At 44.6% G+C, this 22,936-nt stretch overlaps 1 protein-coding gene across 6 annotated transcripts in view; it reads right to left on the reverse strand.

Moving 5' to 3' along the window:
- The window catches only part of CPNE1 (copine 1), a 98,014-nt gene that overhangs the window by 14,514 nt on the left and 60,564 nt on the right, over nt 1–22,936 (reverse strand). For 5 of the 6 annotated variants that reach the window (XM_075012189.1, XM_075012191.1, XM_075012188.1 and 2 more), the window contains 8 exons: nt 19,144–19,218; nt 18,844–18,915; nt 7,001–7,084; nt 5,750–5,839; nt 4,536–4,634; nt 3,768–3,854; nt 3,631–3,690; nt 2,974–3,107 (listed from right to left, as the gene is read on the reverse strand). In XM_075012189.1, coding sequence (XP_074868290.1) covers nt 2,974–3,107; nt 3,631–3,690; nt 3,768–3,854; nt 4,536–4,634; nt 5,750–5,839; nt 7,001–7,084; nt 18,844–18,915; nt 19,144–19,218 — 701 coding nt within the window. Of the gene's footprint in view, nt 1–2,973; nt 3,108–3,630; nt 3,691–3,767; nt 3,855–4,535; nt 4,635–4,700; nt 4,794–5,749; nt 5,840–7,000; nt 7,085–18,843; nt 18,916–19,143; nt 19,219–22,936 lie in introns of all 6 variants that reach the window. The other variant, XM_075012193.1, reaches the window with a different exon arrangement.

Consider the following 22,936-nt stretch of genomic DNA (forward strand, 5'->3'; position numbering starts at 1 on the left):
CTTCTACCTCCTTTCCTCAATGACCATGGCCACCTCTGTCATCTCTTATCATTCAGGCCCACAAACAGGGTGCAACCTCCTTCACCTCCAGCCTCTCTCATTCAGGCTGTTTACACCCTGAACATTTTTTGCTGCATAACATCATTAAGATATGGCCTCTCATGTCCATCCATGCAGTAAAAATTCTCCTCAAACCTCACCACAGCTCACGTTTCAGTTACTGCAACATCCTTCTTTATGGCCTGGACAAATGCTACCTTGCCCCACTGACATCCATTCAGAATGCTGCTGCAAAGCCCACTGTACTAACCCACTGCTTTCATACATTTCACCTCTGTTTGTGTCCCTCCACTGCTTCCCTCTCTCTGTCTACTGTATCAGATGCAAGCTAGTTGCCTGAGCTTTCAAGGCCTTCCACAGCTTATCTCCACCCTAACTACCACCTCTAATTTAGTAATGAAAGGTCACACTTCTGTGGCAAGAGGCACATTTCTGGAGTCACAATGTGATACACAATAATGGCACACAATTAGATGATCTAGTAGCCCAGTGATCACATATACTCAGGAACTGTGGAAGAAGAATGAATTCAGCCTTGAACAGTCATGGCATTTGGGCTTGAAATGCATTACCAGTAACAGAAGATTAACTACTGAAGAAGTGGGCCCTACCCACCAAAACTCATGATCTAATAAATCTGTTAGTCTCTAAGGTGCTACAGGACTGCTTGTTATTTGTGAAGCTGCAGACTAATGTGGCTATCCCTCAGACTATTTACATTTGACAACAGCATTACAGATTAACCCATCACCTGAGACCGCCAACACTTAGTATTTCACATTTTTCAGAAGCCCATGGATGAATCAAACAAAGGTTTCCCAGATGATGTAAATTCTATGTAAAGCCAGGGAAGAAAACACACTGTGTTCACTCCTGCTTCTCCACCCCAAAAGGATACCTGAAAACAACTGGAAACAGAAGAACTGTAACTGACAGCGGAGGGAAAGACAGCAGGAGCCAGGCCAAGAGACCCCTGGTCTGTGAAGACCTTAATCTTAAACAATAACTAAGGTGGGAAGTTATTTTTATAAGCAGTTCTTAGTGAATCTAGCTTAGTTTGTGTGCTCTGTATTATCATTTTAGTAATCTGCAAAAACAAGAAGTCCTGTGGCACCTTACAGACTAACAGACATTTTGGCATCTGAGGAAGTGGGTCTTTGACCACAAAAGTTTATGCTCCAAAATGTTAGTCTGTAAGTTGCCATGGGACTGCTTGTTATTTTGCAGATACGGACTAACATGGCTACCCCTCTGATACTTAATCTGCTTTGTTCTGTTTGGTACCTCTTTGACCACTTAATATACACCTCTTCATAGAGAAAAAACTTATTTCTGGTTTGTAACAGAAACCAGTTTATGCAAAATCTGACTGGAGGAGGAGCAAGAGGCTGTGCATACTCTCTTTCACTCTGTGGAAGGTAGCAAAATTCATTTAACTTTTGGGTTTGTACCCCAAAATGACAAGTGACATCTGGGTACTGGAGTAAATCCATTAGCTGATGGATACATTCGCTCCCAAAGCTAATCTCAGTGTCTGTATCTGCAGACAATTGTGGCCTGGCCAATGAGTTTTGTTAGAGGTGACCGAGAACCCGGCTCAGCAAGACCAGATCAAAAGGGGCTCAGGCTGGCGGAGAAGAAAGGCTCAGTGGTGTGTAAGCACCTCAGATGACATCCCAAGGGTCCTGACCCAGCACAGTGGTGTAGTCAAGCAGCATAGCGTGTACGGCTTGTTGCCCTGAAATGTGGGTAGTGGTTTTAAGTTAATTTTGAGTGTGGTGGCTGGCAAAGAGGTTATTGGTTTGTTCTTTGCTACTTGCTTGTTTTGGTTGAGAGAAATAAGAACAAGAAAAATTGCAAGATGGGTGAAAACAGTGAAACCATTGCAGAATTGGAACTCTGCAGATTGCAGGAAGTGGAAAATGAGAAGTAACACAAAAAGTATACGGAATTATTTGAAACAGAATATGCCTGGTAAGAAGCAGAAAATTCCAGGAGAGAATCTGCCTATGAGAGTTCCATTGAAGCCTAGAGACAAGCCCTGGAATTGAAACAGAAGGAAACAGAAATCCAGGAATTAGCTTTGGAACTGACACACAAAGAAAAAGTGTGAATTGGCTATAATGGAGTGGAAGGGACAGAATCCCACAGCAGGCAGCTCTACGTCTCCAAAAATCCACAAGTGGGAGCGGTTGGGGCCAAAATATGGCAAATATGGCAATCCTGATGAATATTTCATCATCTCTGAGGACCTGTGCATGCTCCATGCCATTTCTAAGAGACAGAAGATGATTACTTTGTTTATAAAGTTGACTGGGAGACCTCTGAACATAGTCAATAAGATACCTATTGGTGATGTTTCACCAGGGGTCAGCAACCTTTCCAAGGCAGGGTGCCAAATTTTACCTTTTGAACTCTGTGTACTGTTCAAGTGCTTGTGATACTTTTTAAAGCCTCTAACAATCTTTCTTATAAGAACTTCATTAATAAATAAAAATGCAGAGCTTTACTGTTTAGGTGGTGGTTGGGAATATTAGCTGGTCTTTTGTTACTCCATAGTTGGCGTGGCTTAGAGCAATCTCCCAGCTGCCCGGGGGAGAAGGGACGGGGCTGAGCTTCCACCTCATATGCCAATAAAAATCGGCTCGCGTGCCACACTTGGCACCTGTGCTGTGGGTTGCTGACCCATGCTTCAAACTATGGTAAATTTAAGGAATTGGTTAAAACTGTTTAATCTGATACCTGAAACTTAGACAGTAAAATTTAGAAATCTTGGGACAAGGCTGTAGAACCTAGCTCAGCAAGACCAGGTTACAGAAGGCCCAGGCTAAGAGAGAAAGGGGAATCAGTGGTGTCTGAGCAACTCGGGTGACATCCCACAGGTCACAACCCATCTCAGAATCTCTTACATACGTGTCATAATCCTGGACCACATTTCCCACACTCCAGATGGCAGTCAGATATTCATTTATCCCATTTGGACTGATGTAGTGAAGAGACTCTGGTGACTTTGGGTCTCCATTGGAGCCAGTGAAATCTATACCCACCTAATTAAGAAGAGGAGGACAGCAGGTCATTGAAGTGTTGTTAACATTCTAAGTAAGTGAAAGAAAGAAAATGCTTGTATCCAGAAACAGAAGGTCACAGCTGGCCCAAAACTTGTGCATATGCAGCCTGATGACAAATTTCCCCAGCACCCAAGAAGAGCATGACTCCAGGACTTCCCAGGAGCCCTAGGTGAGCACTGGCACCTGTGACATAGTCCCAAGGCACACATCAGTATTGGCACCCTACTCCTAGGGGAATGGATAGGCACCAGCTTGTTTAATGATAGTCTAAAAATAAACGACCTAAGAAGAGATTGTAAGATGCTCCCTGTCAGCAGAGTTAGTGTGAGGGGCAGGGCAATGCTAATTACTATCAGCCAGAGAAAGTACTTTGTTCTGTTTTTTACTACCCTGATCAGTTCATAGAAAAAACAGCCTTTTTTTTTCTGTACCAACAACTGTACCAAACCTCCAAATTATTATGCCACCATTTACAGAAACATGAAGCAGGTGATCAACTCACTGTGAAGTTAATCTGGCAGCCTCCCATGATGTAATCCAGGAAGGAGTAGTCAGTTTCAATCTAAATGAACAAATACCCAGGGTTACATTCCCTCTTCTCCAGGGACAGAAAAGCTGGAAATCTACAGAACTGCTTACCTTGCAGGATTTTATCCTAATGATTCCAGAGTTTTTGTAGCTCTTTTTCTTTTGTTTCTTCCCAGGGTGAATGCATTCAAATTCTACCTGCCAGATGCAAGGCATGTAAGAGTCATGTTAGTGACATATACCCCTAAAAAAAGCAGTTGAGGAGTTTAAATCAGAGCAGTTCAAAGGGTGTAATTCAAGTCAGCCTTCCCCTTCAAAACATGTGAAATCAATGAGGTTTTTGAACACCTACATAATGAACAGATAAGATTTTAACCACTCTGCAACATGCTCACTTTTTCAACAACTTTATTTATTTCCCTAAATCTGACCATTTTAAAGTTTACTGCTCTGCAAAACTGGCCTCATTATGGTCAGGATTAAAGCTGGCTATGCACTGAGGACACTCCTGGCCTGTCTCCTGGAGTCTGCTCTGCTGGAGAGAACAAGAGAGGGTAGCTACTAAGCTTCAGCCTGATTCTCCAGAGATACAGGAAAGGGGAGATGAGGAAACTATGGCACAGGAGCTCGACAAAAAGCACCAAAATATGTACAAGAGGAGGACAGGCAAAGGACCCAGGAGTCTCAGACTGGGTGCTCTAGGTACAAAATGCATTTACTTTCTGGGATGCATGTCTATCACATTAGAGCACAAATAAAATTACTTTTGAAAGTGGAACAGAACTCTACACTAGCACTATCCAACAATCTCTTGCAAACCCTTTGCAGTGAGTTATGGCCCCCTCTGCTAAATAAATGGGGAAAAAAGAAATAGCTCACCAGAGAGCTGCCACCTGCTTTCTGCAGCTGAGACAGGTTAGTTTCAAAACTGCCTATCAGGTCATGTGACCCATCACTATCATAATCTGTACAATGTACCTGAAAGGAAAGAAATAGCAGGCAATGGACAAAGGTATTATATCAAGGAGAATTACAACTGCTCACCACATCTTTCGCTTCTTGCAGTTTTGCAGTGGTGCAAGTAAACTCCCCTATCAAATCAGAACTGGTGCTGTCATCCATATCACTAACTGAAACCTGACAGTAAAAGACACACTCAAAGTGAATCCTGGTTAGACACACATACTGCTACTTATCAGTTTGGCAAGTTAAATGTAATTCACATTTATAGTCAAAGTTTTGTTTTAACCAGAATCTCTCCTCAGCTAAGCTGATTCACTCTGCTGGACTACAGAATACTGTTTACTTTTATGTAGGCACAAAGACAAACATGATTTTATTCTGCAGCAGGTACTCAACTGGAATATGAGAAGTGTGTTAAGATACAGCAAAATCAGTCTCAGTGGGCTTGGTCATCGACCCTGGTACTCTATGCTATCATGTGGAGTAAGTGACATCAGCATGAGCCTGAAGAGCCCTGATGTACACTAGGTAAGACAGTTGATTCTGATAAGTCAATTCTAGCTACACTAATGGCGTAGCTAGAATAGCATATCTGAAATTGACTTTCTACCGTAGTGTAGATGTAGCCTACGTGCTCAAGGAGTTAGAATCTAGACTCCCCCAAATAAACCCTTTTCAAGCAACAGCCTCTGCCCAATCTGACAAAAGAGAAAGGGTCCGTTCATTTACTGGATGAGACCAAAGATAGCACTGAGATTTGAACTGTACTATTGCCTTCCTCAGAACCATCAGTTTGGTTCTGCATTGAATAAGCCTCTCACCTAAGTTTCAGAGATGGACTGAAAGCCTGAAAAATCTGTCTGTTGATGACTTGTTAGGAAAGAATGTGGGAAACTACAGTTTTGCATTTCTTGACCTATTTTAAATGTGATACATGATATTGCATTAGCATAAGGTTTGCATTTAATAAGTGATCTTTTATTTGCAATATTTAAATTTAAAACTAGTTGCTAGCTAAGAAAAGAGTGAATAGCTTGATAATCACGTAGTTAATAACAACCCAAGGATGGTGACTTTCAATTGCAAAAGAAAAAGAGAACACAATCACTTAAGCATTTCCAAAACCTTACCTTTATTGGATTATTAAAGTCCCCTCCACAAAAGGTTTGCAAAGGAACACTAAACTTTTTCCAGGACGGATTTAAATTGTTCTTAATCACCTGCAAGGTAACAGATTAAATAAATAATCTGGTATGAGAGATGCCACATGCACATTGTTAAGAGCACTAACATTGTCAAAAATCAAGAGTTCTGCACATGCTAAAAGTCTACTGGAAGCAATTCTTGAGCTAGAGTATAGCATTCCAGACTACATTTACTCTACAGGGCCTATGCTGGCAGCAGTATGTTTCATGCTGTCCCCTACAACACACACAGTTTACAATGACATCAGGTGTTTTTGTGCGGGTATAGGAATACCATCTCCATGAACAATATTAGTTACGTGGATCAACACACACTTCTGTCACCACAGATGCATCTATACTGGGGGTTTTGCCAGCAGAGCTACATGGGTCAGAGATGGGGGGCAGAAGAGAGGGGAAGGGTCACACCCCTGAACAACACAGCTACACTGATGATAATATTAAGTATGGATGACACCTCAGGCTGTGAACTGCTCCAATTTTGCACGCTCAGGGCATGTCTACACAAGCACAGATGCAGCTACACAGCTGTAGCACAGATAACTTGCTACAGCAACAGAAAGGGTTTTTTCATTGCTATAATAAATCTACCCCCCTTACGAGGCAGTAGCTGCAGAAGGGGTAGATCAACCTAACCAGACTGCACTTGTCATGAGATTTTTCACAGCCATGAACAATGTAGCTAGGTTGGCCTAAGTAAATGGCGGCTTAGGCCTTGTTAATACCTGGATCAGAGATCCAGAAAAAACAAAAATACTGCAAAAAACAAGTGTGCCCATCTTAGCAGGTGCCACTCTTTTCTCTTAGTCAGTACTGAGCCATTGCTCCAACCATATTTGGGTGGGGAGGGGGGAGGGACTATCTTTTTTCAGATTCAACATTAAAAGGATCACAATATATGGCCATTAAGGAGTCTCTACTCCTGTTAAAGTGCCATAGGTATTAACTTTAGTATGTTGTGCAAAATCCACATGGATAATTACATTCTTATGAGTTTGTTTGGAAAATAGTTTGGACATCTTTGAAATTATACACACTCAATGAAGTGCACATTAGTATTAGTGGTGCAAGAATTCAGAAGACACTAAAATCACAGCACGACATGGTCTCCCTTTTCAGGCAACGATAGCAGAACTTAATGCCAGAAAAGCACACACATCAGTGTGGAAACCCTACCTCTGATCTGTAGACCAGCTGCCATTTTCCACCATTACTCTGCTTGTAAAACTCCAAAAATGGATCCGATTTACCCAAAAAATCCTGTGCACATAAAAAAAAAAAAGTCATCAACCCCCATGTTTTACCCAAATTATAAGACCGAGAAAGCAAGCTAGAAGTAATCATAATGCAACATGCTGACAGACATGTTTGACAACTGCTCTTTTTACACTTACAATTGTTCCCCCTTCTTCCACTTGTTGCAGTCTCAGAATTAGCCAGACTCAGACTGGATGCCTGATTTTCTGCAGACTCACCTTTCTTTATCACTGACAGAATCGGAGCTCTCCCTCCCTGATGGTCAGGTGTCTGATAGCCTGTCACCTTTGATTCAGTCCTCTGTCTAGACCTAAACATTCAGGCCACCTCCTCCTCTATAAGACTGCAACCATCTGCTCTTTCCTCTGCCCACCCAGCTAAGGCAAACCTTTAGGCTCCTCTGTGTCCTTTGCACTGCTGCTCAAGTCTATTTACAATACTGCTGTTACTTCCCCACCAGCAGTTGGAACAAACACAACATCCAGCTCTCCCATCCCCAAGTCTTCCCCTCTCCATGGCAAATATAATAAACATACTGCCATTACCGTTAAGGCCCTTTATAAAACAGACTCAGCTACCTATCTGCCCTATATCTTTACCCAAGCACTGAGATACTTTCTTCCAAGCTGTCCTTTACTCAAGAAGCAGCTTCCCAAATCCTGCAATAAAAAAAATCTGTAAACACTGCCCTATTCTCCTTTAGATGCCTCCTTCAGACTAACTCTGACTGTCAGGCCTACAGAATGTTGCCAGCCAATAACTGCAAAGTTGAGACTACTACTATTACTACTACAAAATAAAACAAAGTTCCCTGTAAGTACAATCTGGGCAGTCAGCTAGCCTACAGGGAAATTATCTTGTATTACTATTACTGCATCTCTTCAATCCCAACCACTTTTCCACTCCCCTGTTTTTAAGGGCAGTTGCAATAGTTAATAACAACACAAAAAGTTTGTTGCAGAGCTAATAAGGTTGTTATACACAGTGCATATGAGACACCCACAAAAGCAAGAAGCCACCTATCCTTTTCTCCACTCACAGGCTCATGCTTTTCTACTAACTTAGCAAGCTTACAGCTGCTCCGCCGTGGTACTGCTAAAGTTAGTTCTATTCTCCTGGGCTGAGGAGGCCACACCCTCCAGCCTTAGTGGGCATGCTTCAGCTGAAAACTAGCTATCAAAGGAACAAGCTCAGCTCATTCCAGGCTGACCTCTGGAGTGAAAGGATGCATGCTGTGAACTCCAGATCAGGAACTACAGAAAACCCAGACGGCCAAAGCCAGGGACACTGACACTCTGTAGGATGCCCAATGAGTGGCAGAGCTATTGGAAACCACACTGATCTAGAAGACCACAGACACCAGTGTATCAGCATCAGGAATGGGGTAGGAAACAACTCAAGCAGACTAGTTGTGGGACTGAGTGAGGTCAGCATGTTTCCGACGGACTCCCAGCTGACCCAGTGGCAAGCATTCTGGCCACCGACAGGGCCCTATTCTGGGATTTGGTGAAGCAGGGAGGGCCCAGAACCCTCCTTCTGGCCGCCACTCACTCTGGTGTGGCAGCCCTCTCAACCATGTAGCCCCATGGAAGGAGCAATTATACTGACTCAGGCCACGTAGTCCTAAAAGAAATGATCTTAATGATGCTAGCCATTGGGCCATGCAGCCTTAAGAGTGGGCGCCCCTACTGACTCTTCCCTCTAGGCAATATCATCAGCTGAGCCAGATGTCCATAGTGACACTGAACACCAGATGATACACTGGCCAACCAAGGAGCCATTTCTGGCCTTTGAGCCACACAATCTTGAGAGGGAGCAGCCATACTAACTTCACCATTAAACTGCACTATCCCAAGACAAAGGGTCATATGGAAAACAACTGCAGGGAATTACCCCACCCCAATACACTGTAGGTGACCCCAAACTTAACTCTGCCACTTTCTAGCAGTCCTTCTGTGCATAATTCTCTACCAAACTTCCCTTCTCCAAACACTTAGCAGTGGATGTGGTGGGCACAGAGGGAATAATGGAAGGCTGCCACACCCAACGGGACAGAAAGCAGAGAAGTTTGTGTGGCAGTGCACATTTTACAGTGCACCACTATAGCTATAGTTGCATAGACACAGCCATTTAAAAGGTCAACCTTTCCAAGTCCTTTAAAATTGACATGCCTAGGCAGATTTGCTGAAGTTTGGTGTGCCTCCTGGGAGTGGGGGTAGCATCAGTTATACGTGTTTGGGGTCATGTAATCAACAAGTTTCTAGTTTATATGCCCCCTGGAAAAACAAGTTTCCTTCTGCTGCCTTGTAAACTGAGGAGGTAAATGACTAGACTGTGGTCAGAAAACTACAGCCCTCACAGGCCACATTTGTCCCATTCAACTGTTTTAATCCAGCCCTCACATTCCTCCTAAGGAGCAGGTTCCAGGGCTTGTCCTGCTCTGGTAGCCCTTGTGAAGAATGGAGTCAGGAGCATGTCCTGCTCCACACAACTCCTGTAAGCAGCAGAAGCCTGTCCCTCCTCTATGTGTAAGGGTAGCTCGGGCACCACTCACTGCCTCCAATCCCAACTGCTGACTCATAGTTCCCATCCAACGGGAGCTTCCAAGTGGCTCATGAGTATGGGGAAGTGCATAAAGCCCTCTACCTTTCTTTATGTTTAACAGCTGGCAGAGAATGTGCTGCTGCTTTTGGGAGATGCTTTAGGTAAAGCACCATGTGGAGCCTGAATCCTTGACCACCTTCAATGCCCCAATACTCTGCCTGAGCCCACCTCCACCTTCAGTCCAGCCCAAAGCACCTCTTGCACCACAAATCCCCCAGCCCAAGCACAGCACCCTCAACCCCAGCTGGAGCGATCTCCCTCTCCACAACCCTAATCTTGTAAATACTGAATTGTTTGGCTGACCATACAATTTCCGTACCCTGATGTGGTTCTCAGGCCAAAGTTCATCCAATCCTGGACTAGATCAATCAGCGCTCCTCTGTCATCTTTGGACAGTAATGTAAATGGGTATCACGGTCCACCCTTTTATGAGGCAGTTGTCCAGGTATGGGAAGATAATTACCCCAAGATGTCGTAGGTGGGCAGTCACATCTGCCAGGGTTTTGGAGAACACCTTGGGTGCAGCTGAAACCCCAAATGGAAGGACCCACTATTGATAATGGTGGGACCTCAATGTGAAATATAGGAAGCATTTGTGCACTGAATGAATTCTGGTATGGAAAAAGATATCTTGCAGCTTGAGAGCCAAAATCCAGTCTTCTTTGTCCAGCGCCGGAAAAATGGTTGTGAGAGTCACCATCTTGAAACATCGCAGGAGGTGCTACACCTCTTGATCGACTGGACTGTGTAAGAAGAGTCCCTCAATAGGCAAAAGGTAGGGAGGTGGGGGGTAGAGGTGAATGGAATAGTATACACCCAGGGTCACTAATTCTAGGACCCACTTGTCCAAAGTAATGAGGGCCCAATGGTGGAAATAGTGGCAGAGGCAGCAGTGAAACTGTTGGCGACCAGACTGTGGGGCAGCCAGAACAGGAAGCTCTATCGGCTGCAGGCCAAACCCTCAAAACTGCTCTTTAGGCTGCGCAGGGTGGGACACCATGGACTGTTAGCGCTGTTGTCGATGAGGCTTGTGCTGCTGGGGCCTGCGCCTCTGTTGGCTTTTGTAATGCTGAGGCTGCTATAGGAACTGCTCCAGTGGTCTCTGGTAGGGAGAGTACTGGACCCGTTTGAATGAAGAGACGTACATCCCCCATATGCACAGTGGTGTACAAGAGTCTTTCATGGACTGGAAGACCTCATCAGTGTTTTCAGCAAATGAGTGACATCTGTCAAACATGAGGTCCTTCATCTTCTGTTGAAGGTCTTTAGGGACCCCCAAGGGTTGGAGCTACAAATTGTACCTCATGCACAGAGGACGTGACTCTAGGTGCTGTGTCCATCACATACATTGCACACTGGAGCGCTGTATGGGTGATAGTAACCCCCTCTTGGATGACACTCAGGAGAACTGGGCCCTACTGCTCTGCAGGGAAGGGACCAGCTCCTGGAGTTTGGAATAATGAGAACAGTAGTTCTAGCCTTTTACGGATGGGGACCCATTTTGACAATTCAGGAAGACTTGGTGACCCAAGGCAATTCAAAAAGGGGGTAGGGGGGAAAGCAGTGTCATAACTAGCTAATTTTGTGCCTGAGGCAAGAATATACAATTGTACCCCCTCATGTTTATATACTAATAGTTATTCCATAAGAAAGGGAAAATAAACTATAATAATGTTGTTTTATTAATGTATTATTTTATTATACTTAATCTGAGTTGTGGTGGGTAAGAGACTCATTCTCAAACCGCTCCCCTGGCTCCCAGCTTAAAAGCCACAGAGGCTGGAGGGGCTGTGGGGGAGTCACAAACAAAAAAATGAAAACTGAGAAATCAGCTACACAGAAGAGAAGTGGTGGCAGAAGGTGGGCAAAAATTACTGCCAGAGACTATTAAGTGGCTTGCCTGGGGTCACTATGAATATCAGAGACATGGAAGCAGTCTTTGTAATGTGTAAGAGAGGGGTGTCCACGTTTTTTGTTTTTTTTTTTACACTGGGGGGCCACATGGCAATTTTTTAAATGTTCTAGGGGCTGAAAACAAAATAGCCCCAAGCCACCATCACCACCCCACCCCCACCCCCATCTTTAAATCCCCTGCAGCCCCAAACTGCCCCCATCCTTAGGAGCCCTGCCCCCAGCAACCCCAAATTAAGCCCCTGTCTTAGCCTCCCCCCCAGCAGACCCAAACAGCCCCCAGGCTTAGACACCCCCCCAGCAGCCCAAAACAGCCCCCAGCCTTCGAAACTCCCTCCTCCCCAACTTTTTCTGCAGCCCTAAAAGGCCCCAGCCTTAGACACGCCCCCTCCTCCCACAGCCTCTTCACCCAGGGCTGCTAGGCTGGGCAGCTCCCCCAGCCCTCCTGCTCCCACAAGTAACAGTTGTTAAAACCAATTAACTCAAATGTTAAGCTTTCAGCACCTAGGCGTAACGTAACTGATCTCTCTAGTGATAGAGATAACTGCCGTCTCCAGCAGTTATCTCTATCAATAGACATCTGCCTCAGGCAGCAGTGTTAAATTGTGAATGGCTTCTTTACCAGCTACATGCAACTGGGAACTGCCCAGCTGGCGACCCTTAACAAACCTAATGGTGACCCATATTTAGGTCTCAACCCACAGGTTGGGAGTCCCTGAATTAGAATGACCGCAGTCAGCCAGCATGGCCACATAGCTGGCTGCCCAAAGGAGCAGGGTCCCTGATGAATAGACTTTATGTCAAACAACATTCCACTTCTCACTGGACTTCTCCGAAAGGGTAGAGCAGAATGATTTAGATTTATTGGAGACCACGTCCACCACAAGAGTTGGGCTGTGGAGTGGTGAACAAGAAGTCTGAATCCTTGAAGGCAACAAAATATTTGTCAGCCCTCTTGTTTCATGGAAGAGATGGATGCTGGCATCTGCCAGATCAGATTTGTGGGATACATAATGGCCTCATCCATGGGCAGCACGATTCTTGAGAAAGTGGCTGGCTGAAGAGTGTGGAGAAGACTGCATTGTTTGATCTGCAACTCCTGCAGGTCTTTCTCCTGGGCCAATACCACTCATTTGAAAAGCTCTTGAAAGGTCCGGACGTCATCTGTTGGGGTAGGCGACACACTTCATCATCGGGGGATGAAGAGCGGTGGCCGGGGAAACCCCTCCTTGCTGTTGGAAAAGGAGTTCTGTCTCTGACCATTGTGACAGGGGGACATGTTGCCAACATCATGGGTTGTGGCGAGACAGGACATGGTCAAAGGTGCCCATGGAGGATTTGACCGATGTAACCTTGACTCCCAAGGGGACCAGTGTGAAGCAGGTTCCTGGGAGTATGTGGTACGGGTAGTGGTGTGCGAATGGTAAAGGTGGTGATGATAGGTGGGCCAATATAGGTGGCATATCCTCCCAGTTAGAGTGTGTGGGCCCTGTGGCACGCAGTCTGGCACCCCAGCCGTGGGAGAACCCCAAACACCAGAATGAACGTGGGAATGGAGGCATTGCAGATGATACCAAGCTGGGAGGGGTTGCAACTTCTTTGGAGGATAGGGTCATAATTCAAAAGGATCTGGATAAACTGGAGAAATGGGCTCAAGTAAACAGGATGAAGTTTAATAAGGACAAATGCAAAGTGCTCCACTTAGGAAGAAACAATCAGTGTCACACATACAGAATGGGAAAGGACTGCCTAGGAATGAGTACAGCAGAAAAGGATCTAGGGGTTATAGTGGACCACAAGCTAAATATGAGTCAACAGTGTGATGCTGTTGCGAAAAAGGCAAACATGATTCTAGGATGCATTAACAGGTGTGTCGTGAACAAGACACGAGAAGTCATTCTCCCGCTCTACTTTGTGCTGGTTAGGCCTCAGCTGGAGTATTGTGTCCAGTTCTGGGCACTGCAGTTCAGGAAGGATGTGGAGAAATTGGAGAGGGTCCAGAGGAGAGCAACGAGAATGATCAAAGGTCTAGAGAACATGACCTATGAAGAAAGGCTGAAAGAACTGGGCTTGTTTAGTTTGGAAAAGAGAAGATTGAGGGGGGACATGATAGCAGTTTTCAGGTATTTAAAAGGGTATCATAAGGCAGAGGGAGGGAACTTGTTCTTCCTTGCCTCTGAGGATAGAGCAAGAGGCAATGGACTGAAATTGCAGCAGGGGAGGTTCAGGTTGGACATTAGGAAAAAGTTCCTAACTGTCAGGGTGATCAAACACTGGAACGAATTGCCAAGGGAGGTGGTAGAATCTCCATCACTGGAGCTATTTAAGAAGAGGTTAGACAGATGGCTTTCAGGGATGGTCTAGAAAATGCTTGGTCCTGCCATGAGGGCAGGGGGCTGGACTCGATGGCCTCTCGAGGTCCCTTCCAGTCCTACTCTTCTATGATTCTATGACTAGCCAACACCCAGAGTGGAGTGCCCATGGGGACACTACTCGAAGAAGAGCTTTTCTTTAAAAAAAAGTTTACACAAAAAATTCCAAGGGAATAAAAGTTAATAGAGGGCAGCTCAAACCAATAGCCCACTACTTTTGAATGGAACCAAAAGGTTTTGATCCATTTTCAACTCTAGAATGCAACACTAAACACATACTGTTGCAGTGAGGTGGTTCCACAATACCAATTATGGAATAAAAAAAATGAGATAAAATTACATATTTTTCAACTTTCCATATTTGAATGGTCTTGTATGTCTTTAACACTAAACATGCAAAGTGCATACTCAGACTTCTCATTCAGTGCTCACAATGCGATATGGAGTCAGTCAGTCTCACCTCAACATAGGGATGAAAGGAGCAGTTTGGAAACACGAGAAGGAAGAAAGCTGATCAGTTTTTTGCCTGATGACGAGCAGTAGGTTATGCAGGGGAGGACACTAAAGTCTAGATCAGGGGTTTCATACTGAATTTGTCTTACGGCCAGTGCCAGTTCTCAAATCCTCCTAGTGGGCCAGTGGCTACCCTTTTGTGGCAAGGTTTGGCAACTTTCTATGTGACATTATGTTTGGAATGCAGTTAGCACCTTTCCTGTTCAAGCATTTAATATATGTCAGTAGGTTCGCTTTCACACTATCAAAACAAAAAGCAGTCACAAAAAGCACTTTAAAGACTAGCAAAATAATTTATTAGGTGAGCTTTCGTGGGACAGACTGTTCTGGTATGGCTATGGTCTGAAGAAGTGGGTCTGTACCACGAAAGCTCACCCAATAAATTATTTTGCTATTCTTAAAGTGCTACTTGACTGCTTTTTGTTTTGATAGCAGTTCCTGGATAGTATTCATGTGGAGACAGCTGAGGTAACTGTCCCAGTACACAGGACAGCTGATAAACCACTGGTGGAGGAGATAGATAGATCAGGGTGGACACTGGCAGCTTGCTACTTCTGGCAGTAGGCAGTGTTCCACCTCTGCTCAGAACCCTGCCACTGTGGTACTAGGAAACCGTTCCACTGTACTTGATACAGGAGACAAAGAATCGCCCCGTACAGCAGAGGAGAAGCCTCGTACCCCCAAGGCTGGGAAGTCTGCTGCCACCACTGTGAGGAGGAAACGTAGAGTAGTGGCGGTCGGGGACTCTCTTCTGAGGGGCACGGAGGTGCCCACCTGTCGCCCTGACATTTCATCTCGGGAGGTATGCTGCCTGCCTGGGGCCCATATCCAAGACGTTACGGAGGTGTCGTCGAGGATTATCAGGCCCTCTGACTACTATCCAAGGCTTCTCATCCATGTGGGCACTAATGATACTGTGAGGTATGATGCTGAGCAGGTCAAGAGTGACTTCAGGGCGCTGGGGGCATGGGTGAAGGAGTTTGGGGCGTAGGTGGTATTCTCTTCAATCCTGCCTGTCAGTGGTAGGGGCCCAGGCAGAGACAGGTGCATCCTAGAGGTGAATGCCTGGCTTCAAAGATGATGTCGCCAGGAAGGCTTTGGCTTCCTTGACCACGGGATGCTATTCCAGGAAGGACTGCTGGGCAGAGATGGTGTTCACCTTTCGAGGAGGGGAAAGACCGTATTTGGACACAGACTGGCTAACCTAATGAGGAGGGCTTTAAACTAGGTTCGACTGGGGCAGAGCAAAGCCCACAGGTAAGTAGAGAACATGGAAACCTGGGTGATGGGTCAGAAATGGGAGGCAGCATGGGCAACAATGTCAGAGTAAAAAGAGGGTCAGGGCAAAACAGGGAGGCAAGATCAAATTAATATCTTAGATGCCTATATACAAATGCAAGAAGTATGGGTAATAAGCAGGAAGAACTGAACGTGCTAAATAAATAAATATAACTATGACATTGTTGGCATCACAGAAACTTGGTGGGATAATACACGATTGGAATGTTGGTATTGAAGGGTACAGTCTGCTCTAGGAAGGATAGACAGGGAAGAAACAGGGGAGGTGTTGCCTTATATAGTAAAAATGTACACACTTGGACTGAGGTGGAGATGGATTGTGTTGAGAGAGTCTCTGGGTTAGACTAAGAGGGGTAAAAAACGAGGGTGATGTCCTGCTAGGCGTCTACTACAGGCCGCCTAGCCAGGTAGAAGAAGTGGATGAGGCTTTTTTTAAACAATAAACAAAGTTAAGCAGGGCCCCAGATTTGGTGGTGATGGGGGACTTCAACTATCTAGATATATGTTGGGAAACTAATACGGCAGGGCACAGACTATCCAGTAAATTCTTGGATTGCATTGGAGACAATTTTTTATTCCAAAAGGTTGAAAAAAAGTTACCTGGGGGAAGCTGTTTTAGATTTGATTTTAACAAATAGGAAGGAATTGGTAGAGAACTTGAAAGTGGAAGGCAGCTTGCGTGAAAATGATCATGAAATCATAGAGTTCACAATCCTAAGGAAGGGTAGAACAGAAAACAGCAAAATAGAGATAATGGATTTCAGGAGGGCAGATTCTGGTAAACTCAGAGAGCTGGTAGGTAAGGTCCCATGGGAAGCAAAACTGAGGGGAAAAACAGCTGAGGAGAGTTGGCAGTTTTTCAACGGGACATTATTAAGGGCCCAAAAGCAAGTTATCCCGCTGTGTAGAGAAGATAGAAAATATGGAAAAAGACCACCTTGGTTAAACCAGGAGATCTTGCATGATCTCAAAATAAAAAAGGAATTGTATAAAAAATGGAAACAAGGAAAAATTACAAAGGATGAATATAGGCAAACAACACAAGAACGTAGGAGAAAGATTAGAAAGGCTAAGGCACAAAATGAGCTCAAACTAGCTACAGGCATAAAGAGAAACAAGAAGGCTTTTTATTAGAAACAAGAGGAAGACCAGGGACAGGGTAGGGCCATTGCTCAGTGAGGAGGGAGAAACAGTAACAGGGAACTTGGAAATGGCAGAGATGCTTAATGACTTCTTTGTTAGTCTCCAGTGAGAAGTCTGATGAGGGAATGCCCAACATAGCAAATGCTAGTGGGAAAGGGGTAGGGTTAGAAGTTGAAATAAAAAAAGAACAAGTTAAAAATCACTTAGGAAAATTAGATGTCTGCAAGTCACCAGGGCCTGATGAAATGCATCCTAGAATACTCAAGGAGCTGATAGAGGAGGTATCTGAGCCTTTATCATCTTTGGAAAATCATGGGAGACAGGAGAGATTCCAGAAGACTGGAAAAGGGCAAATATAGTGCCCATCTAAAAAAAGGGGAATAAGAATAACCCAGGAAACTACAGGCCAGTCAGCTTAACTTCAGTGCCAGGAAAGATAATGGAGCAGGTAATTAAAGAAATCATTTGCAAGCACTTGGAAGGTGGTAAGGTAATAGGGAACAGCCAGCATGGATTTGTAAAGAACAAGTCATGTCAAACTAATCTGATAGCTTTCTTTGATAGGATAAGGAGCCTTGTGGATAGGGAAGAAGCGGTAGATGTGGTATACCTAGACTTTAGTAAAGTATTTGATACAGTCTCTCATGATATTCTTATCAAAAAACTAGGCAAATACAATTTAGATGAGGCTACTATAAGGTGGGTGCATAACTGGCTGGATAACCGCACCCAGAGAGTAGTTCTTAATGGTTCTCAATCCTGCTGGAAAAGTACAAAAAGTGGGGCTCCGCAGGGGTCTGTGTTAGGACCGGTTCTGTTCAATGTCTTCATCAACAATTTAGATATTGGCATAGAAAGTACGCTTATTAAGTTTGCAGATGATACCAAGCTGGGAGGGGTTGCAACTGCTTTGGAGGATAGGGTCATAATTCAAAAGGATCTGGATAAATTGGAGAAATGGTCTGAGGTAAACAGGATGAAGTTTAATAAGGACAAATGCAAAGTGCTCCACTTGGGAAGGAACAATCAGTTTCACACATACAGAATGGGGAGAGACTGTCTAGCAACGACTACAGCAGAAAGGGATCTAGGGATTATAGTGGACCACAAGCTAAATATGAGTCAACAGTGTGATGCTGTTGCAAAAAAAGCAAACATGATTCTGGGATGTATTAACAGGTGTGTTGTGAACAAGACATGAGAAGTCATTCTTCCGCTCTACTTTGCGCTGGTTAGGCCTCAGCTGGAGTACTGTGTCCAGTTCTGGGCACCGCAGTTCAAAAAAGATGTGGAGAAACTAGAGAGGGCCCAGAAAAGAGCGACAAGAATGATTAAAGGTCTAGAGGATGTGACCTATGAAAAAAGGTTGAAAGAATTGGGCTTGTTTAGTTTGGAAAAGAGAAGATTGAGGGGAGAGATGATAGCGGTTTTCAGGTATCTAAAAGGGAGTCATAAGGAGAAAGGCAAGAACTTGTTCTTCTTGGTCTCTGAGGGTAGGACAAGAGGCAACAGGCTTAAACTGCAGCAAGGAAGGTTTAGGTTGGACATTAGGAAAGAGTTCCTAACCGTCAGGGCGGTCAAACAGTGGAATAAATTGCCAAGGGAGGTTGTGCAATCTCCATCGCTGGAGATATTTAAGAACACGTTAGATAGATGTCTGTCAGGGATGGTTTAGATAGTACTTGGTCCTGCCATTGGGGTAGGGGGCTGGACTCGATGGCCTCTCGAGGTCCCTTCCAGTCCTCGTGTTTTATGATTCTATGATATAGACTAGCACGGCTCCCTCTCTGTTACTCTTTCACACTGTACTCCTCGCTGGGAAAAAAAGAATACGAACACACAAGTAGAAGTCAGTTCCACCTTAGTATAAGCCCGGAGTATAGCCATAAAAGCATGTGGAAATGTGTAAGAATCAATTACCTTTTTGTCCAAGTTCTGTGCTTCAATCTCTAGACTGACAACTCTTGTGTCCTTAATCTCTTCTGCTGAAATCTGTCACAAGAATTAAAAGACAAATGGGTTTTTAATAAAGTTTAGCAGATGCTCAGGAACGTCAAAGGAACTTTGCTCTTGTTTAACACACCCCCTTACCAGAAACACAAAATTTAACAGTGCAGAAAATTAGACATACTTTAAAATTAATTTACCAAAAAAATTGCAACTCTGTATACAGAGACCAACTCATTCATTCTTGTAGGGATATATACAAACCACTGTTACCGTAATGTTGCCTTTCCCAGCTGGCTTTCCTTTCTTCAACTCCAAAGGCCGAGTGAGTGTTTTACTGGACACGATCTAAAGCCAAATGAAGGCATATATAATTATGGAATTAGTCACAGAAAACTTGAGGAGTCCTGTGGCACCTTAAAAATGAAAAGATTTATTTGGGCATAAACTTTGATGGGCAATACCACCTTGGCACACTGTGAGCCGATGCCCAAGTGCCAGCTAAAGGTCTGGTGGGGCAAAGAGGGTGATGCCACACCAGCAGCTACGCTAAGCAGCCAGGGCAGGCTGGGTTCTTTGGTTTGTGTTTAGTTCGGGTACAGCAGCAAGAGGAAAATTACACTTAGAGAGGCTTTAACAAACAGTTACATTTTATTTATACAAAGATGGAAACAATGTAACTAAGACAAGTGATTAAAGTACAAGTTAGTAAGTGGTTTTTAAAGGGGAAAACACAATTTAACTTTAGAAAAGTTTTAGACAAACTAGCTAGCTTAAACTAATACAAGAATGTATATACAAGAAAGGCAAGTTGCAGGTGTGATTTTCACTCCTGACTCTTAGACCTGGTGGAACCAGAGTCTTTCCCTCAATTCCTATAGGAAAGAAGTGTAATACAGGTGTAATTCTTACCCCTGCCTCCTAGATCCAGTGTGACCCAGAATCTCTCTCTCAATCCCTCGGGAAGAAGTAGATACGAACCAGGCGTCCTCAGTCTCGGGAGTTAATTCCAGACCTGGCCAGCAGGTGTAGGTGATTGAAACTCAAAGGGGGGGGTGGTCTGCCAAGCCCCTTTATACCCCTTTTGTCACGTACGCTTCTTCGTGGTCTCAAGTGGCCAATTGGGAGGAATGTTTTGAACCCCAGGTTTCCAAGGGAAGGTGTAAGGCTCAATTTACACCTGTGAATTGTGGACAATTGGGCACCTTTGGAGGTGATGGGCGGGGTTCCCCGTTCTTCCTGGGGAAGTGATCAAGGTGTGTCAATTACCGAGATCAGACAGAAGGGCGGCCATTAGCTAGCCCATTCACTGTCTGTTTTTTGTGTATAGTAGTGAGGCTGGGCGAGACAGCACATCTGTGTTCCCAGGACATCAAAGGCTACCTGTCTCCCCTGCTTGTTTCTCTCTCTGTCTCTCCCAGTGGGGGGGGAAGAGGAAGAAAAGGCCAAGTGGGGGGTTCATGTCTGGCTACACACACACCTCACAAAGTGGGTTTTTGCCCCTGAAAGCCTATGCATTGTTTTTGTGGACACAGACTAACATGGCTACCCTTCTGATACAGAAAACATGGTAATTCTTCAAGAGTAAAATATTCAAAACCACCTAAATGACAAGTCCCATTTTCAAAAGCAACCGAAATTCTTAGGTGCCTAAGCATCACTAAAGCCAATGAGACTTATGCTCTTAAATCACTACTACTCTAATAGTCTCAGAGGGGTAGTCATGTTAGTTTGTAGCTTCACAAACAAGTAATATGTAGCACCCTAAAGACTAACAAATTATTAGGTCATACGCTTTCATGGCTAAGACCTACCTCCTCATCTGACCTGATAATTTGCTAGTCTGTAAGGTACTACAGGACTGCTCATTATTTGTTAAATTACTCTGGTGCTTTTGCAAATTTTACTTATCCTGAGGCGATACATTATAGAGCTACAGTATTCCAGCTCTGACTTCCAACAAAACATGAAATCTAATCCTTACACTCTTTTCATTTCTAATTTTTGCTTTGCAATGACACCTTGAAGCACAGATATTTCACTTTAAGGAGCCAAGAAATCCCAGGAATAGAAAGAGGCTGTTCAACATGCCAGGTCATATTTTAATATATTTGAGCCCTATCTTCCTACCACTAGGCTGAACAGCCAACCCATTGCTTCAGACATGAAGGTGTAGTTGGGGCTCCAATATGCATTCATTCAGTGCTGCAATCACCTTCCCTTCTCACACAAAGGCAATTTAACATGGGTAACTAGTGCTGCTAGAGTTCCTCTTGTTAGATTATGTTCCAGGAAGTTTGAAGGTCTCTCCATTTTAAGCGATTTATAACAAGCTGTCTCTATTTTCTGAGCTTGGGTTTTAAGAATTTTTGTTTCAGATTTGCACGTGATCAGAAATGTGTAATTTAATCAGAATGGAAAACATTTTTCCCCCTTTCTTCTAAAAGGGTCCTGTAAAGTATACCTTAAATAATGGTCTTTTGCCTTGGGGGCAGGGGTATTATTATAACACAAAGCCTCAACAGAATTGTTTGTTTGGGGTTTTCAGATTTTTGTACTTAAGAAAAATGAGACATGTATTGTCCCTGGTCTTGCTAGCTGTCATGTGGGGAAGGGGGAGTGTCACAGCACGTGTATGCTCTCACACACCAATAGCACAAGCAGGATGTTTGAGGGTTATTAAAGACTTTTTCTCTCCAAAGTGTTAATCATGAAAGCTAAATAGGTGTTTCAAATAGTTTTAAGCTGCTGGACTTAAAATCTCATCTCCTCTTCAGATGTAATCATTTCACTCACTCGCCACTCAGAACATTCTTTTCTAATTTTTAAAAATGCTGAAGACTATACTATAACAACTCCAGAAATTTAGGCACAAGCCTAGCTTCCCCAATACTCCCTTCTTGGGTTAGTTAATTTTAAACAAGTCCCTAAATGCAAAAATCGCTCTGTTCACAGAGAAACAAACAACTATTATCACAACTAAAATGTGCACTGAAATTCATGTACTGTACATATGAAAACATAACTAAGTACCTCAGGAAATATCTACACTTAAAACACCATAGATGTGCTGCTGTAATGGTTCAGTATAGACACCTATTACAGTGATGAGGGGTTCTCCTTTCAATGTAGGTAATCTCCCTCCCCACTGGGAGGTATCACCGTTCATTCAGGGTGTTAAATTGGTTTAACTATTTCAGATATCTATTCTTCATGCCTGAGAAACATAGCCACACCAATACAGTAGTGCCTCAATTTACGCGAGGGCTGTGTTCCCATGCATCCTCACATAAATCAAATATAGCATAAGTTGGGGGCAACTTTCTTCCTTTGCAGAAGGCACATTCTGCAGCCAGGGAAGCAACAGGAGCACCTGGAGCTACTTTTGCAAGTTAAGTCCTGGGGTTGGTGGGGGCAGTCGGGGAGGGTTAAGACTCGGGTGGGTGGCCCCAGCTGAACTAGGGCAGGGGTCTGAGCTACAGCCTCGCAGGGGTGGTGAGTCAGGATGCGGGGGGTTAAGCCCGAGCTGAGCACCAGGGTGGTGAGCTAGAGCCATGCTTGAGTGGTGAGCTGGCCGGGGGTTTGAACCGGGGGCTTGAACCTGAGCCAGAGCCATGCACGGGGGGTTTGAACTGGGTTGGGGGGAAAGGGGGGAGAGGTTGAGCTGGAGCTGTGCATGGGGGGTCTTGAGTTAGAGCCATGCCTGGGTGGTGAGCCAGCAGGGGGTTTAGCCAGAGCCGCGCATGAGGGGTGGTGAGCTGGAGTCTGAGCCAGGTGTGGAAGTCTGGGGTGAGCTAAAGCTGCATGCGGGTGATGAGCAGGGCTGGAGGTGGGAGGGTTGAACCAGGGCTGTGCAGGGACGGGGACGGGGAGTGGGATTTTGTGCTGCGCTTACATTAATACTAGTTAAGTGCATCTCAAAATTGTTCATTTTGAGGGTTCACCGTATACAGGCCTGCCCAATGAAGAGAAACAAGGGTGCAAAGAGGAGAGCTGCCCTGGGGCCCAGCAACACAAAAGGGCCCAGAGCTCCTGACCATCACTGCTACCACAGCAGCCAGAACCC

This window comes from Carettochelys insculpta, chromosome 17, assembly GCF_033958435.1.
Source record: "Carettochelys insculpta isolate YL-2023 chromosome 17, ASM3395843v1, whole genome shotgun sequence".
Taxonomy (NCBI): Eukaryota; Metazoa; Chordata; order Testudines; family Carettochelyidae; genus Carettochelys; species Carettochelys insculpta.